At 37.4% G+C, this 18,469-nt stretch overlaps 2 protein-coding genes across 4 annotated transcripts in view; one reads left to right on the top strand and one right to left on the bottom strand.

The window, feature by feature from the left end:
• The window catches only part of LOC138696857 (zwei Ig domain protein zig-8-like), a 1,911,002-nt gene that overhangs the window by 157,120 nt on the left and 1,735,413 nt on the right, over nt 1-18,469 (top strand). The gene's annotated exons all lie outside the window — the stretch shown is intronic.
• Nucleotides 9,104-12,743, bottom strand: LOC138696855 (uncharacterized). The gene is made up of 2 exons (XM_069822303.1): nt 11,882-12,743; nt 9,104-11,566 (listed from the first exon to the last, which is right to left on the bottom strand). Exons 1-2 carry the CDS (start codon nt 12,225-12,227, stop codon nt 9,711-9,713), a joined length of 2,202 nt encoding a protein of 733 aa, XP_069678404.1. The 5' UTR covers nt 12,228-12,743; the 3' UTR covers nt 9,104-9,710.

Below are 18,469 nucleotides of genomic sequence, written 5' to 3' on the forward strand. Positions count from 1 at the left end.
CTGTCGGTACATCAAAGGAAGTTGGTATTCGTTGTGGACGGGATTTGACACTAGTTTGTAGTGCGTAGCAGAAAGCAGCGCTTAGATGAAAATTTCACAACAGGATGTCGAAACTAGAGTGGATGGAAGACGCTGTTATAAATCTTATTAATGCATATAGAGAGCAGGAAACTTTACGGAATCCCAAGCATCCTACTTACCACAATAAAGTAAGAAAATATGATGTTTGGGAAGCTATTGGAAAGATATTCAGCTGCAAGATAGGCGAGTCAAACACGTGCAAAATTTGAAAATTATTTTTGTTTATTTATTTTCAGTGGATACATGTTTGTTGTTTATTGTAGGGAGCAGAAGTCAAAATTAAATTGAGTCCCTACTGACATCATTCACTGTCTTTCTTGGAAATTCTGGGTCCTATTTTGCACAGTAATATTTCGAAGTCTGTTTCTGAAATGCGACAGAAGTTGTGAAACTGTCCCGATTCCATTCGATGTAAATCATGAAGCAAGTCAGTGCCTCTATATTGATTGCGACTTCCGTAGAGTGGCGTCTGCTACCATCGCCTTTTGTTTTTTAACTTTCTTTTTGTTAAACTTCCTATAATAAACAACGGCTGCACTTGCTATAATTATATATTCGTCAGCGAACGTGAATGTTTTCTGACCATTTGCTGATGATTTGTACGTTGCTCCAAACAGCGAACTAACAACGAAGTTTCGCTTCATCATTCGTTCGTTGTTCGTTCGCTAAGCGTGTACGCACCTTTATACTGATATGTCCGCTACAAACAGATCTCCCATGGCAGTCACTCTAGCACAAATAAATTCTCAGCTGTCAAGCTGAAGTTACCAGAAACAAAACAGACTTTAAGTACTCCACACAGAGAAATAAATGACACTTGACATTATTTGTAATTAAAATATTGTGCATTCCATGTTATTGTGCGGCAACAAAAACATGCAAAGCTTATGTCGTTCAGGGCGAAATACAATTTAAGTTATTTACGTCAACGCCAATGAGTTGCTGTTAATTAGTGTAATGAGATAGATATAAAAACACGCATTACACTTTAATGTACTATAGGAGTTGATTTTAATTATAAAGCATAGATAAGCCGTACAAAAATAACATCGGCCAATGGTTCGTGGGTTTGCGGTTTCCAATCCTGTTGCAGGCATGGATATTCATGTGTGGCTTTTCGTCGTTTTTTCATCAGTACAGCATCAAATTAACCGTTGACGCACACTACCTGCACAGCTGTCCCTAATGTGTCATGAAAGTTTCCATCAAAAATACATGACACATTGTCTCTGCAGAGAACAGACAGGAAAAAATGTCGCCTAGAACATGATGTGCCAAAATGAACAGTGTTTGCTGGAAGTCGTTTTGAAGGCTCTCCCTTATAAATATACTCTGCGATGGAAGTTACATTACTGCTGCCTGAGAAAAATACGAGGCCGGGATATATAGTTACTAGTGGCTTGTGCAGCAATTGCTGCAAACTAAGTTCATTAGACGTTCAAATAAACATTTTTCAGATTTATTTTCAATGAAGAATACCAGACATTCTGAAAGTTATTTGCTTCCATAACAATGAAAGATACTCTCTCTCGAGCCAATACTGAAGAGAACCACGCATATAAATATCTACACCTCACCGCCATTAAATATATGAAAAAGACCCAACCTCACTTGATTAATACAGAGGTGTGAAAATTATTAGAATAATCTTAATTTTAAAGGTTTTTTAATAGTTCCTTCACAAATATTAATTGAATTGATGAATTTTTGGATATATTACTATACTGATGTAGGATATATTTACTACTAACAATGCCGGAAAGCATTGTTGTACATTGGTATTTTTCTTATTTTACAATTGTTATGGGAATTCAGGAATTATTATATTATGTTGGCGGAATTGGAAACTTAAGAAATTATATGCACAAAACAGATGTATACGTTCATTTGAACCTTCACAACAATGTAAACGCAAAGAACAATTTGTTTAAAGCATTTCTTAATCAATTTTTGATGTTTCCAATTCCGCCAACATAATATAATAATTTCTGAATTCCCATAACAATTGTAAAATAAGAAAAATACCAATGTACAACAATGCTTTCCGGCATTGTTAGTAGTAAATATATCCTACATCAGTATAGTAATATTATATATCAGTATTCATCAATTCAATGAATATTTGTGATGGAACTATTAAAAAACCTTTAAAATTAAGATTATTCTAATAATTTTCACACCTCTGTAATTATAAAAATATTTGATTTTTAATAATATTATTATCTTATGTAAGTTTTATAGCTTTCAGTAACATATATACTATATATACAATATAGCCGCCACTCATTAAAATATAGAAATCCAAATCTAATTTAAGTTATTCTTTACATCTACTTATATAACCCCAAAACGTTTCACTTTCATATCATCAATATAGCATTAATATGTATAATTAATTAAAAATAGTCACATCATGGCATTTACAATAATATTTCATTTCTAATGGTAATAATGTCATCAAACCACCTCAAGTTTTGTAGTTTTTAATATCCAATACACAGCTGTACCCAGGAAATTACACACCACAGAATCGAACCTGTAAATTATTTTTAGTAAGTTAAGTTTTTAATAACCAATTTAATTTGAGCTCTACATATGTCAGCATTCTTGCAGATCATGGCGTACGTGTAATATTGTTTACTGTTGTATGTGTTTTGTTTTATTCTGCAATGCAACACGGCCGACTTGATGCTGGCTTCGCTTCTCCTTTACAAAAAAGCAAAGGGAATATCAAGTTGGCCGTGAATGCTATTAGCTAGTTCTCAAAACTGACGACAGATGGATTTTGGAAAATAGGAAAATTATGTTTAAAAATTGACATTTCACTGAAAACTACTATTTTTCCGAAAAACTTTGAGTTCCAAGCTTCAAAATGAGGGGTAATTTATTAAAATCCGTCCAGCCATTACCAGTTCAAATTATATATGAAGCCTCCAATTCCAAAACTCTCTACATCCATTCTTAACAATTTTCAGGAAACGCCAAAAACTGATAACTTTTTTCCTAATTCTTTGCAGTGTTCGTCATATTTGAAGCTTATTTATGGAAGGAAAGAGGGAATTTAGGCACAACATTCATTAGAAAATTGCTAGAGACATTTAGGTAGATGACGAAACTGCCATTATCTCAATTTAAAAAAAAATGGATTGAGGCAGTTTTGGAATTGGACGCTTCATATGTAGATATTAGTTTCAAACTAAAAGACGTCCTTGCTGAATTAGTATGATTTAAGGGATTAGGTAAAGCTGTACATACTTTTATGTTAAGAAAAATTGGTCAGAATCTATTACTTGTTACCATTGAAGACCTCAAAGTAAAATCAAAATTACTTATTTTGTGACAAATTTTATTAAAACCTGGTAGTGGTAGTACGGTTGGACTACAAGGTAAGCTCTTGTAATATAAAATTACCTGCCATTCACCCTGTTCTTAAAATCATAATTAAAATAACAAAGCCACCGGTGTGGCTCAGTCGGTTAAGGTACTTGCCTGCAGATCTGTAGTTGAGCTCGGGCGCGGGTTCGATCCCCGCTTGGTCTGATTATCTGGTTGAGTTTTTTCCAAGGTTTTCCCCAACCATAAGGTAATCTATGGCGAATCCTCGGCCTCATCTCGCCAAATACCATCTCGCTATCACCAATCACATCGACGGTAAATAACCTCGCAGTTGATGCAGCGTCATTAAATAACCAACTAAAAAAATAATACTAAGAAATGCATTTTGTTTCTTGGTATTGATTTGCAGAGGTTTACCATATAAATGAACTTTAAGTTGTCTACGATTTACACGAGTTTGGGATAGATACGAAGAGAGTAGGGCTTACAACCGGTTTAGATTCGACCGGTCAGAAAAATCCGACAAAGTAGAGAATCCAACCGCATGTTCGAATTTAAACCGATTACCCTTAATGTTTTGCAGACTAGACAGGACACAGGCGCACTTCCTCATATGAGTATATGAAACTGACATTTTCTGAGTATACAAACGGAGTAACAATTGAAGAAAATTTACTTTGTCGTATTAGAAAATATTTTTGCTTGATATAGGCTACATTTGATTGGACACTTTAATACACTTATCTTCATACTGTACAGATTACTGTGGAATCCCGGCCACCAAGTCACTCAACCGAGTGCGCTCCTTGTATAATGGCAGTTGACTTAATATAAAATGTCGACATACATGCCCAACTTGGAGTCAGGCCACAAAGAGAAAAAACACTGGAAGAGAGAGGTTCGATCCGGTGCTGTGGATTGATCTTCGCCGTAGCTCAATGGTAAGAGCGCTTGGTACATAGAACCAAGGACCCGGATTCGATCCCCGGCGCCGGAGCAAATTTTCCTCCTCTAATATTGTTACCATAACAGATGCATTCTGTAGGACCAAAAAAATAATAATCTTTACGGAGATAATAATTTTAGTTAATTATTAATGTGTTATTATTTGTTACACATTATTATTCACTTCTGAACAGACCAGACTTGTTTTACTATACAGAATAGGGCGACAAATGAAAAGCTACAATTCGCATCTGTGAATCTTAATAAAAGTCGGGAATTTTATGGTGCGTCGCTGTAATGTTTGTAACACTGTCGGGGGTCGTCACTTCGAACAGCTACTCTGATTGCTTTTTCGCTGTCACAAGGATTATAAAACATATGGTTCAACGCTGAAATGCAGTCTCTCTGGATACAAACTGTTTCATTACATCAGGACAAAATACAATCGATAACCTATATAGACAATGAAGGTCAAAGTGCAATAGGTATTACGTACCTTCCAGAAGTTACATAATATAATGTCCTCTTACGATAAACTATTGTTTTTTTTTTATTTTCATTTATTCATTTATTTTATTCCATAGATCTTACATGAGCAATGAAGCTTTAAGATGTGGAAAAAGTCAAAATTTTACAATATTACAATTACAATTTTTACAAATTTTTATAGTTTTACAATTTAGTAATTTTCAACAATTTTTACAATTTTGTGCAATTTTTTACAATATTTTGGCGAGATGTAGTGAGATGAGGTAAGGTCCGAGGATTCGCCAAAATATTACCCGGCATTTGTCTTTTGGTTGGGGAAAACCTAGTAATAAACCAACCAGGTAATCAAATCAAAGGGGTTGATGCCAAGGACTCACCATAGACTCGCCATAGACCATCCAGCTTCAGTCCCACTGCTATGGAAAACCTCGGAAGAAACCAAAGACCAAAGGGGGATCCAACCCAAGCCCGAATGCAGCTCCGGATCAGCAGCCCACGTCACGTCCTATCTGAAAATACAGGGTGATCCGTTTGGGAGGATATAAAACAAAAATTCTTTTGTGCGAGATCGTGCGTATTTGCATGGTTTCCGCACAAAACCAATCCGCTGTAAGTCTTAAATTCCACATTCAGTATTCCCAACCTAACACACATAACAATTTCCCTCTTCTTATCGCTTAAGTGACATATTGATTTTACTGCTTTAGGCTTTTAACATATTATTTTTAGAGACGTTCAACATAGTAATAATTATAAATTCGAAACTTACTATTGCAGTTTCACTTAATTGCACTGTTAATTATTGTTTTTAAATATTTGCAAAAATTAAGTAAACTCTACAACTCCACTAAAGTTATGCAAGTAACATTAAGGAAGCCCTGAAAAAATCAACAAGATTTATAGACTGGGGAAAAAAAAAGACAGACGTATATCACGGCCTGCTGGAGTATAGTAAACACAGAAAACATTTTAAAGCAACAATGTTGAAGATAGATATTTTTGTTTTGCAAATTTGCCGTCATTGAACAGAAACCAAGATGGAGATTTCATTGCAACTAATTAGAAATTCCTCTTTCAGGTATGTAATAAACGATCTTCGCACAAAATAATGTACGATACACGAGCGGTATGTTTGTTTTCATGTTCTCGGAAATTAAAAAAGCTCAACTACGTTTCGCTTTTTCAATCTTTTCCGCGAACATGAAAACGTCAACATACCGCTCTTGTAACGCATATTACTATAACATGGAAACATTTGCCAATTATTTTTCAGTGATCTGTAAATACACTCTAAAAGAATAGCAGTTTTACCCACATTAGGCCTCAACGTACCCAACATTGCATAAATAACACAATTCATATCATGCAATGGAGGGCATATCTAGGTTCTATATTTTACTTTATATTACTATTATTGTGCTCAATGAACATTCTTCAATTTTGTGAAATATTTTGTATAATTAAACTGAACTGCGCCCGAGCATGGTTTCTGCTCCTTCGGGCTGAAATGCCTAATGTAGACATTACTAGAGTCCTGCGTTTGGTTACTTAAAGTCACCAAGCAATCTTCAACAGTATGAGGTTTAGATCAGTGGCAATGAACCCCAGACACATAGTTCAGGTCTGCTTTTAGTGAGTAAGGCAGTCAACATGCCGAAACAAAACTAGATGTAGCCCGTGTAAATAATATTTTTACTGTGATTCAATTTATTATTGTATTTTCCATCATTTATTTACTTACCCATTTATAATATGTTTATAGATGTGTACAGTAGTGGCAAAAAAACCGGACTGAACTTTGTAGCTGATTTCAGAGCCTTGTTCACTCCAGAGCACGACAGACTGGTAACTAAGACTTGTGGTTCGAATCCTGCCTAGGAAGGAAACATTTTTGTTCCTTATTCAAATTTATTCCCAATACATTTTGATTGATGGTAAAATTCATGTCCTAGGAATAATAAGTTAATTAAGTGTAAAATGTCGCTGTAATCGTAAATTATTGGGAATAAATTTGAATAAGGAACAAAAACAAGTTTCCTTCCCAGGTAGGATTCGAACCACGAAAGTCTTAGTTACTGGTCTATCGTGCTCTGGAATGAACAAGGCTCTGAAATCAGCTACATGGGTCGGTCTGGTATTTTTTCCACTACTGTACATGTACAGACTGTGTCCACAACGTTTACATGTGAAATATGTATTCTTAATCAATGCCTATCATGTGGCATTAAAGACATGGAGACAAGAAAAACCTACAAACATTTCTAACTAATTTGAAGTTGTTTGTATAATACCATTATTATTTTGTTTTATGGGTAAAAGAATATTGCAGATAAAGTATAAACTATTCAGGAGTATCGTTTCTTTTACTCTGAAGCTAAAAATGTGTTGTGAATTCCACAGTTACTTCTTACAGAATTTTGTTTTCGATTTTTAAGTATAAAATTACATTATGCTTACGCATTTATCATAAGAAATGTTACAAATCAGGCCACTCTTGTTAAGATTGTACATTAGGATGCAGAATTAAACTGTAAAGAATCAAGTTCATAGAGTCGTATGATTCGTAACAATTGTTATGATAAGTGTGTAAGAATAATGTAATCTGTACAAAACAATTAACAACAAATTTTTACCTTCAGAATATTGGCCAATTAAAGAAATGATACTTCTGAATAGTTAATTCTCTATTTGTAATATTCTTTTACTCTAAAAACTAAAGAAAAAAGGTTTTTCTACTAACAACTTCAAATTAGTGTAACTCTGAAAATATTGTGATTAAGACACATGTTTATAGGACATTTTTTGCCCAGACTGTCTTCGGAAATAAACGATAAATCTTCGTAAATCACCCTGTATAATGTAGGATAGACCAGGGTAACTGTAAACACGTTTCACTGATTTCAAATATATTTCAACATTACACAACCCTCAGTAACGGTAAGCATGGCAAAGAAATATTGTAATAGTTTTAGATCTTTCTTTTCCTTGAAAATGGATTTAAAATAATAAGGTTGACCTTTTTTATCTTTTAATTGCTAGTTTACATTTACCCCACCTGTTTACATTAACCCTTTGAGAAAGGGGTAATTGTAAACACCAATTTTCGCACGGGCTGTCAGACACTGAACATTTTTTGTTCTGTTTCAGAAGAAAGAGCTGTACTCCTTTCATCTCCAATTTTGGTCACTGGTACATTTCTCCCTTTAACCTATAATATATGACGATATAGGAACTCAGTACCTCTCCTGAGCTTCACGATAACTGTAGTTACTATTTTTCACATCTGTAACAACCCTCTCTAGATCCTCTACAGTGTAGTTGGGTGGGGGTCTCTTTGATTACTGAAAAGTACAAAATGTAACCGCAGAAAAACATATTTACAATTACCTCCAAGCAATTAAAACTATGGGGTGCGACGGGTTTTACCTGGTGGCACACGTTGTTTATCTTCTTCTCTGTCGCGCCGCCGGCAGAGGAGAAGTCCACTAACTCAGTCATACGTCGGTGGGTGATGGAGGATCTTGTCCCCCGGTAGAGGAGATCTCTTCTCAGGGACCTTGTGGTTTTGTGGGCGTAGGATGTAATGTGATGTTGGTAATTCCCACGAAAAGAAACCAAGGGGTAAAGTTCCACTATGTGTATTTATTCGGCTCACTTCCCTTGCTTGAGTCCAAGCGACGGAATACTGGCTGTTGTCATTCCGTGTGTTTTCGGCGTCTCGTCTAACGCCAGTTTAAAATCGCTGCCGTCAGCTTATTGAGTAAATCACAAAGCTAAAAGGTGCGAAATCTACACTTTATCACTTCGTTCGGCTGGGAAACGGAGAATGATAAGATATACACGATCGGAACAAGTGCCGGAAATATTATTAATACTCACGCGATCGGCTCACAGGCCGTAGACTATATAAGTGAGTAAACACGCCACTGGCCGGCAATCTTCTGACCAAAACACACGATCGGCTCACTAGCCGGTAATATTCTGAGAAAATACACGCTCGGCTCACAGGCCGGTAATCGTCTCCGAAAATACACACTCGGCTCACAGGCCGGCAATCGTCTGTTGGTCACGCTCTCGGCTCACGTCCTTTTAAATGCTCACTAAGGTGACGCGCTCACCAGACGCTACTATTGTTTGCCAGATACAAACAACGCTACCAACGCGTTCCTAGACAGGAAAAACCCCTTTATGCTATACTAAAGTTCAGTAACCTACCTCGCGTCTACTGGTTTTAAAAGCGTTAGGCGCCTGTCAGACTGAGTGAATAAAGAACCTATTACGCGGTTCGCTGATCTCTGTGGCGTAGGTTAAACAGACATCTCAAAGAAATATAGAAATATCTAAACTGAAACTATACTATAACTTATATAGGAGAAAAAAAATATCTCACTATCGCCGGACCACCCGACTACAGCTTCAAATGCCCCTTTCTCAACAATGGAAATTCCCCTAAAGAATTTTCATTGTTGGGAAATCTCGCCTTCGACAATGCCATTCTACCGTTATTCCTATCGCGATCAGCCAGGATACACGCCATCTTGCTCAGCTATACAAATTCTAAAATAAACATGACATATATGTTTTTAAACAATCTCTCTGTGCACACAGTCATTATTCAAGCATACTTGTTAATCATCCCTCACACTATTTACATACATTATCTACAAAATTCATAAGATTCTTATTTACAGTGTCACACATTATTCAATCACGCATCCGTCTTGCGTACGCAGTTACACTGCGCCGCACTGTACATTAGTATCCTGCCTTTTCACAATAGAGTCTAGCTCCCCATTCCAACTTACGTATCTATATTTACATTGTCTTGCCGGAATGGTCTTAGCAGCTGTTTATAGTATTTACCTAGAACCTTGTTGTTGTCTAGGTCCTTCACTTCGCAGGTATGGTCTCCAAACTGAAGGATCTCTACCCGGACTTGCTGATCTGTCACACTCGTCGCTACGCGTGGCTGGCATCCTATTGTCTACCTGTTGCGCTGCTACCATTAATGCATTTCTGCGGTCCCTTTCTTGTTTTTGTCTCCGCCAGTCTCTCCTATCATTCCAGCCCCTACCAAAATTAGGCTGCCAGAATCCTTGCCTGTATCTCCTATTCCTTATCCAGTGGGGTGGGTTGCTGTCCCTAGGGTGCACATTTGCCTCTCTATCCGTATACCATCTTATGTGATTAATTCTGCGGACTGGTCCGCCCCCATTATTTCTCATCCTATTTACATTACTTCCGCTACCGCGGTCAACACCAGGATTATTGCGGTTGTACATATTTCTGACAGGTTGAATACCCCTCCTATTTCGGTTTGGACTGACAGTACCACTTTGACCCCGACTATTATTATTATTATACCCATAGCCTGGTTGTCTGTCAACTGCCCAACTATTTACATTCATGTTTCCTCGAGGTGGTGAGAGGGTGCCATGTGCCCCTCTCTCCGCCTTCGAGTGGCTGGAATAACCCTGCGTTCTCTTCTCTACACAATTAGTTGCGTCATAACTTTCGCCTCCATTGTGTGTCATATCAGAACTGTCTAGCGCGGTCAGGAGGTCGATGGTCTCCCCAAAATCTCGTGGTCCCGCGATAATTAAATTATACCTAATATTTTCCGGGTAATGGGATATGATAGTTTGTATCAATTCAGAATCTGGCATTGGTGGATTTAGACTCTTTCCCTTTTTGACAAGCTCCATAAAGTAATCAATCATCGATATGCCTTTCTTAGCATCAAACCTACTATCATTGATTTCTTTTCTGATTTTCTGCTGTTGCCTCTGCCCCCAATACCGGTCAGAGAACTTTGTTTTGAATTCTCCATAACTAACTTGTGCGTCTAAAGCTACGAGAACCCAATTAAGTGGCCGTCCTCTCAGACTTTTTCTCACGACGGTCATTTTTAGTTCCTCTGGTACCCCTTTCACGTGAAAATACGTTTCCAATTCGCGGATATAACAGTGAGGGTTTGAGAATTCCACCTCATCAAATACGGGATAACCGATTTCATTAATGATATGCGTGGGATACTGTGGGCGACCTAAAGATGACCTCTCGTTTACAATATTTAAATTACATTGTTCCTGATTTCGTGGGTCTTGGTTCTCTCCTACCACATGATCACTTATGTTACTACCTCCTACTATATTTCCTAATCCCATACTATTGCTCCCGCTAGGCGTTCCGCTCACGCTCGGTTCGCTAATTGAATTATCGACAGTGACTCCATGGATCCTATCTTGCATCGAATTCCATCTTGATTCTAAACTCTCTAAGCGTTCTCTCTCTTCCTTTCCCTGGTCTCTCACTACTCGCCTAATCGCCTCCATCTCTCGATCCACCCCTTGTAACCTCTCATCTACCGTTCCTTCTATGGCCGATCTCGTCTTTTCGTTCTCAGCAATTGTGCTGTTCCTCACCTTCTCCTCTAGTTCCCTCATGTTCTCTGCCATCTTATCTACTACGACGCCTAGTTGACTTTCTATTTCCGTATTATTGTCTGCTATCTTTCCCTCCAAGTTTCCTATTTGACTCTCTATCAGCTGGTTTACCTGTTCCCTAATCTCTCTGGAATTTTCTCCCATCCTACTCTCCATTTCTGATAGTTTGCTGTCCATCTGCCTCATCAGTTGTTCAGTCTTTTGGCCTAGCCTCTCATCTATTTGCTTTATTTGTTCTGAAATTTGCTTCGCTTGCTCAGTACTTTGACCTAATCTTTCATCCATCTGTCTCAAACTCTGTTTCAATTGCTCTGAATTATCCTGTTTCATTTGTTCAAAATTTTGCTTAAACTGTTCTGAACTATCTTGTTTCATTTGTTCAAAATTTCGCTTAAATTGTTCTGAAATTTGCTTCGCTTCCTCAGTACTTTGACCTAACCTCTCATCCATTTTTTTCATTTGTTCTGAGTTATCTTGTTTCATTTGTTCAAAATTTTGCTTAAATTGTTCTGACATTTGCTTCGCGTGCTCAGTACTTTGACCTAACCTCTCATCCATTTTTTTCATTTGTTCTGTACTCTGACCTAATCTTTCATCCATTTTTTTCATTTGTTCTGAATTATCCTGTTTCATTTTGTCGAAATTCTGCTTCATTTGTTCTGTACTCTGTTTCAATTGCTCTGTAATATGTTTCATTAAAATTCCTAGCTGTCCTAGCATCGTCCCTTCTTCTCCCTTTTCCTTCTCGCTACATTGCTGGGTTTCTTCGCTATTTCCTATGATCTCGTCGTCCCCCATACTGCTCTCCAATTCTAATCTTCCCTCCATTTCGCTGTCTCCTACGTTCTCCATCCCTCTATTCTCTCTACTTATTATTTTCCTCTCACTCTCCGTCCCTTCGGTCTCAATTCTCCTATTCCTTAATAACATCTGGATATGCCATAACCTATATACAGATCACACAATAACGATCCCCTCCAAAATATTATACACACACAGACATAAATATACGTACAACCCTACACAGAATTATGCGTTAATAAATGTTATCCTCCCTACACACAAAGAAAGTTCATACATGTATAACCCTCCAAAATATTACCATCAACGTTGTCTTCCTCCTCGATGTAGCGTCGACCCTACTCGTCCCGCGTAGCCGTGATGATTTCGCCACCCTCGGTGTCGCCGCTCTCGTTGTCTCGGCGGGGATGCTGCGTCAGCCTCTCTGCTGTCGTCTAGTACTGACGATAATCACGTTGCTGCTGCTACTGTTGTTCTCGTCCCGACGCCTCGGTGGTATTGTTGATTCTCGTAGCCACGCGTTGTTGTTTTTATTCTCGTAGCCACGCGTTGTTGTTTTTATTCTCGTAGCCACGCGATGTTGTTTTTATTCTCGTAGCCACGCGATGTTGTTTTTATTCTCGTAGCCACGCGATGTTGTTTTTATTCTCGTAGCCACGCGATGTTGTTTTTATTCTCGTAGCCACGCGATGTTGTTTTTATTCTCGTAGCCACGCGATGTTGTTTTTATTCTCGTAGCCACGCGATGTTGTTTTTATTCTCGTAGCCACGCGATGTTGTTTTTATTCTCGTAGCCACGCGATGTTGTTTTTATTCTCGTAGCCACGCGATGTTGTTTTTATTCTCGTAGCCCCACGTTGGGCGCCATTTGCGACGGGTTTTACCTGGTGGCACACGTTGTTTATCTTCTTCTCTGTCGCGCCGCCGGCAGAGGAGAAGTCCACTAACTCAGTCATACGTCGGTGGGTGATGGAGGATCTTGTCCCCCGGTAGAGGAGATCTCTTCTCAGGGACCTTGTGGTTTTGTGGGCGTAGGATGTAATGTGATGTTGGTAATTCCCACGAAAAGAAACCAAGGGGTAAAGTTCCACTATGTGTATTTATTCGGCTCACTTCCCTTGCTTGAGTCCAAGCGACGGAATACTGGCTGTTGTCATTCCGTGTGTTTTCGGCGTCTCGTCTAACGCCAGTTTAAAATCGCTGCCGTCAGCTTATTGAGTAAATCACAAAGCTAAAAGGTGCGAAATCTACACTTTATCACTTCGTTCGGCTGGGAAACGGAGAATGATAAGATATACACGATCGGAACAAGTGCCGGAAATATTATTAATACTCACGCGATCGGCTCACAGGCCGTAGACTATATAAGTGAGTAAACACGCCACTGGCCGGCAATCTTCTGACCAAAACACACGATCGGCTCACTAGCCGGTAATATTCTGAGAAAATACACGCTCGGCTCACAGGCCGGTAATCGTCTCCGAAAATACACACTCGGCTCACAGGCCGGCAATCGTCTGTTGGTCACGCTCTCGGCTCACGTCCTTTTAAATGCTCACTAAGGTGACGCGCTCACCAGACGCTACTATTGTTTGCCAGATACAAACAACGCTACCAACGCGTTCCTAGACAGGAAAAACCCCTTTATGCTATACTAAAGTTCAGTAACCTACCTCGCGTCTACTGGTTTTAAAAGCGTTAGGCGCCTGTCAGACTGAGTGAATAAAGAACCTATTACGCGGTTCGCTGATCTCTGTGGCGTAGGTTAAACAGACATCTCAAAGAAATATAGAAATATCTAAACTGAAACTATACTATAACTTATATAGGAGAAAAAAAATATCTCACTATCGCCGGACCACCCGACTACAGCTTCAGGGGCAAATGTAAACACGTCATAATTTAATGAACTGAGGTTATGGGAGTTCTCAAAACCATTCTAATAAATTTTAACTACTATACATTACTCATAAAAACAACATATTCTTAAAAAAATAGCATTGTACGTTTACTTACAATGCCAAAAATGAAGGTGAAGCAAATTCTTTCTCCACTTTTTTTGTAGACTCTTACAAAACTTTCGTTCACAACTAAGCAGTTACTCCTATTTGGCGCCAAACTGCTTTGTGGGTTAGCCGACATGTTAATTTAATTTTTCCCCCGAATTAAAATCTTTATAGTGACAGTTCTGTATTTATCACAGCATTTGTTTACAATTATTCCCTGTTCACAATTATCTTCATCTATGCCAGGCCTGTATAAGGTTTGCGCTATCCGAGCCGGCTCACAGCTCACTAGCGGAATGCAGATATTAGCTGCGCTCTGTATAAGGGTGGACTGGAAGAAGGGGTGATCTCGTACAAAATATACATAAAAGGAAGTACAGTACTAGAAGAGTGCTTATGAAATGAATTCCCGTTCAGTGTTTGCAAAACTATCTTGGACTATTATTAATTAATAAAGAAATATTTATTTTGCAGAAGTAATAGAAATTCTATAGCTACTTAAATGTACAATATCATTTTTTGTTATATTTTTATTTATCAGTACATCAAAACGAGGTTTTATGCTGTTGGCAGCTGAAAGGAACAGTAGCCTACTGATCATAATGAAACATCAGTTACAGATGTTCGATGTCTGCCGTTATTAAAGTTGATTATAGAAAACAGTTACTCACAAATATAAATGTTGAGCCAAACATAGCAATCATTTTCACAGACAGCCTGTGTAGTCGTAGTTATTATTGCTAATGTTTAGTCTTGTAAAACTCAACCAGGCTAGTAGTATTATTCAAACGATCTTTAGCCCTTAGGTCACATTGAAGATCAGTAAGTTCGAGCTGTAAATTGTTAGGCCTAAATTTTAAATGTTATGTCCATACTATACTGTAGCAGTAGGTAAGCAACGTGAAACAGTTACTGAGAATAGGCCTACACACTGCACTCCACTAGATAGCTGAGTGGTCATTTCCCTCTCCTCTATCTATAGCAAGTCTATGTCATTCTGACGTATCTTACTCTCTGTTTCGGCGAGCGGTAAACACCGCTGTCCCGCTCCGAAGGAGCGCGAGCGCTCGTTGAGCGCTGTTTGTGCAGGTCTGATCTACGCTATATAATGTATATGTATAAAATTAGAATTACAAAATTAAATACACCTAAAGAAAGACAACTTACTGAAATTAACATTTTGAGGATTCAGTTTTGTTCAGACCTTTCAAAACGCCTTTTTTCTAACAAATAATGTTTTTTACTTAATGCGTTTTACTTGTAAGCCAACGATATCCCCTTCTGCTACTCTCTTTTCCACAGAATTTTACGAAAATAACCTGTACACATAAACATATTGTTTTGAGATGTGGAATATGCGAGGTTCTACAAAAAAAAAATTCAATCTGTGATTTTCCGACATCAAAAATCCTTAACAGCGTCATATTATTGTCTATGCATATTTCATACTAGAGTTAACCTATTGAAAAGTCTGCATTTTATCTGATTTCTATTTGTAATATATACTGATGTTTGTACAAGCGTAATGCATTTATGAGAGACTGAATGTAGTCCGTAATTCATATTTGAGTAGATTCACAGTGCAAATCCCAGTGTTGATAGGGAAACAATTGATTTGTAGTGTCGGTATGATTGAGAGGTAAAGGATTAAAGGCTTTTTAGCTGAGCCACGTCCCTCGTGTCACGCTTCACTTTGTCTTGTTGACGTTAAAATTCTATATAAGTGTCAGGTCAATCCGTTTAATGATGCTCTTCGATGTCATTGAATTAATGCACCACTCCTTTCTTTGTAATATCATTTTAACTGACATACACTTTTATGGTGATGAAGCGGGGGATTCTTAGGTGTTAATTATTCTATTTAAATACCTGGAAATTTCAAGTTTATATTCGCCCAAGCCAGTGATGTCAATTGATGCCCATAGAAGCAAGCGAGCGCTTTAGAGCTGAGGAGAGCCTGAGCGCTTTACAGCGGAAAGGAAAGAGACAGACGAGAGAGGTAGTATATACCGCTTGGTCGAGCTATATTCAGGGATGGCCAGCACTGATTCAATGGATAAAGGGACGAGAACTTATTAAAACTGTATCCATGTTAATTTTTAGATTTGCCTGAGAAGTATAAGTGCATTATAAGAATGTAAGTTTTAATTTTAATGCTCATTTTTCACAAGTTTAATCTTTTTATTGAAAATAAATATTTTCTCAACTTTTCGTATAGAAAAGTGAAATTTTCAGGTATAGGCCTATTTATTTAGTAGCCTTACAGAATGTTTTCGTAAATCTAATATACCGTATATATGTATTACTGAAGATAGTGTATTGAAAATTTTGAAAATATTCGCATGGAAATTGTTTGTAAGGAAATGAATTAACACAGCAACTACTGTTACATCATAAGCAAAAGATACGTGCCCATGTGTTGTAAAAATGTCACCTCTATAGCTTCAGCACATTGCGAAAAAATAATTTAATATTCTGATGATAGGAAGTTGCTCACAAATATCACCTTAAAAGCATAATGCGATAAGAGTTTTGTTATGTAATACTAGTTACACTTAAACCAGATACAGTACCTAAGTAACTTTGCTTTGTACTGTAATATTGTTTTCATTAGTTTATTGATTACTTTTGTAAGGCTAAAGATACCATCAATATAAATTCCAACTTATCATGTCATACTCAATCTCTTTCTTTGGAATATCACTTTCTTTATGAATGTTGTGTTTCATCTACTTAATACAGTATAATATTATACTACTATGGAATTTAAGTGAATATTCCTTCTTAACTCTCTATTATGTTATTAAGATTTAAAACACAGGTGCAATATTACGGAATCAGTGTTAGTACTTTTGTTTAAAATTTCACGTTCCATTTGAAGTTTGTGCGCCACTGTTTTCTGAATCCAACAGGTTGCTTATTCATATACACAACTCTTCCTCTTTCCATACTTAGCGCTTGCTGCCCGCGCACGACGTCAAGGTCAGAAAATGTGCTTGCTTTGACATCACTGGTCTAAGCGGTGAATTTTATAGAACATAATTTGAGGTTCCAAAGTAGAAATATTGTAATTAGTATTTTGAATCTAAAAAACTATATTCATTCTGCTATATCTATTTCTTTAACTACTGGTACGTCGAGGACATCATTTCGCTCGCGTGTACCTTGCCACTGAAGATGTCTACCGCAGCAGTAGACAGAACGTCTGGTAGCAACACAAATAGTAAACCTACACTAAAAATTTTGGCCACTCGACCGCAATTACAAGACCATCCAGAAAGTGATTTTCCCTGGGCCCGTTTACAGGAAAAAAGCACAATGACATGGAAAGATGGTTACAACCCAAACATTATAGACAACATCATAAGGAAGACAAAACAAAAACTCAACAAACACAAAAACACAACACAAACACAAAAACACAAGAAATACATCACGCTAACACACGAAACAAAAACACACACAAGATCGCATCCTCATTCAGAAAACAGAAATATAAAGTACAGTGAAACCTGTTCAAGACGGAAGTGACATGGTCCTAATTTTTTTTCCGTTGTGGACAGGTTTCCGTATTATTCAGGTGTGACATTAAAATGGAATATTTTGTCATTCATGTACATGAAAAACAAAATGGCATGCCGCAAACTGCAAGAAGTACAAAATATTCCACTTAACACTAATCACATTAAATCAGCTTTCTGTCGCTTATTGTGTCGGTGAATCATCTTGATTAAAATCTCATTTACTGTATAAATATTATCGTAACTCACTCATTAGTTATTAAACATTACTAAAGTTTACTAATCTCATTCTATTTAATATCTAACACTATACTCTAATACTGTACTGCATATCACTGCACATTATTAATTAATTGGACTAGGAGCCATCTATTAGAAGCCTTGAATTCTGGTTTATTTCATTTCTTTCCCAGTTCAATACCTTGCTTTGCAGAATAGATCCAGAAATTGGCATGTTCTTTGAAAGGCCATGAAGAACCCACTCCCACAACAGTTAATTTATCATCATCATCATCATCATCATCATCATCATCATCCTTCACGAATTAGGCCTCTGTAGACCTGTTTCGGCCCCATCTAGCAGTCTTCTTAACGGTCTTCCTGGTCGACGATGTCCTCTAGGTTTATATTGCATCATAATTTTTTTTTTTTTCCAAAAATTATGATGCAAAAAAAAATGATGATAAAATTATGAAAACAGTTAATTTATTTCCACATAAACAGTTGCTTTCTGGTTCCTTTTGTGTCACCAATATTGGCCACACGCCACTCACTCATTATGATCTTTATTTTTTAAAGTGTCACAACTGAGTTTTCCACAACTGTACGTCAATATTATTTCACA

This window comes from Periplaneta americana, chromosome 3 (assembly GCF_040183065.1).
Source record: "Periplaneta americana isolate PAMFEO1 chromosome 3, P.americana_PAMFEO1_priV1, whole genome shotgun sequence".
Lineage (NCBI taxonomy): Eukaryota > Metazoa > Arthropoda > Insecta > Blattodea > Blattidae > Periplaneta > Periplaneta americana.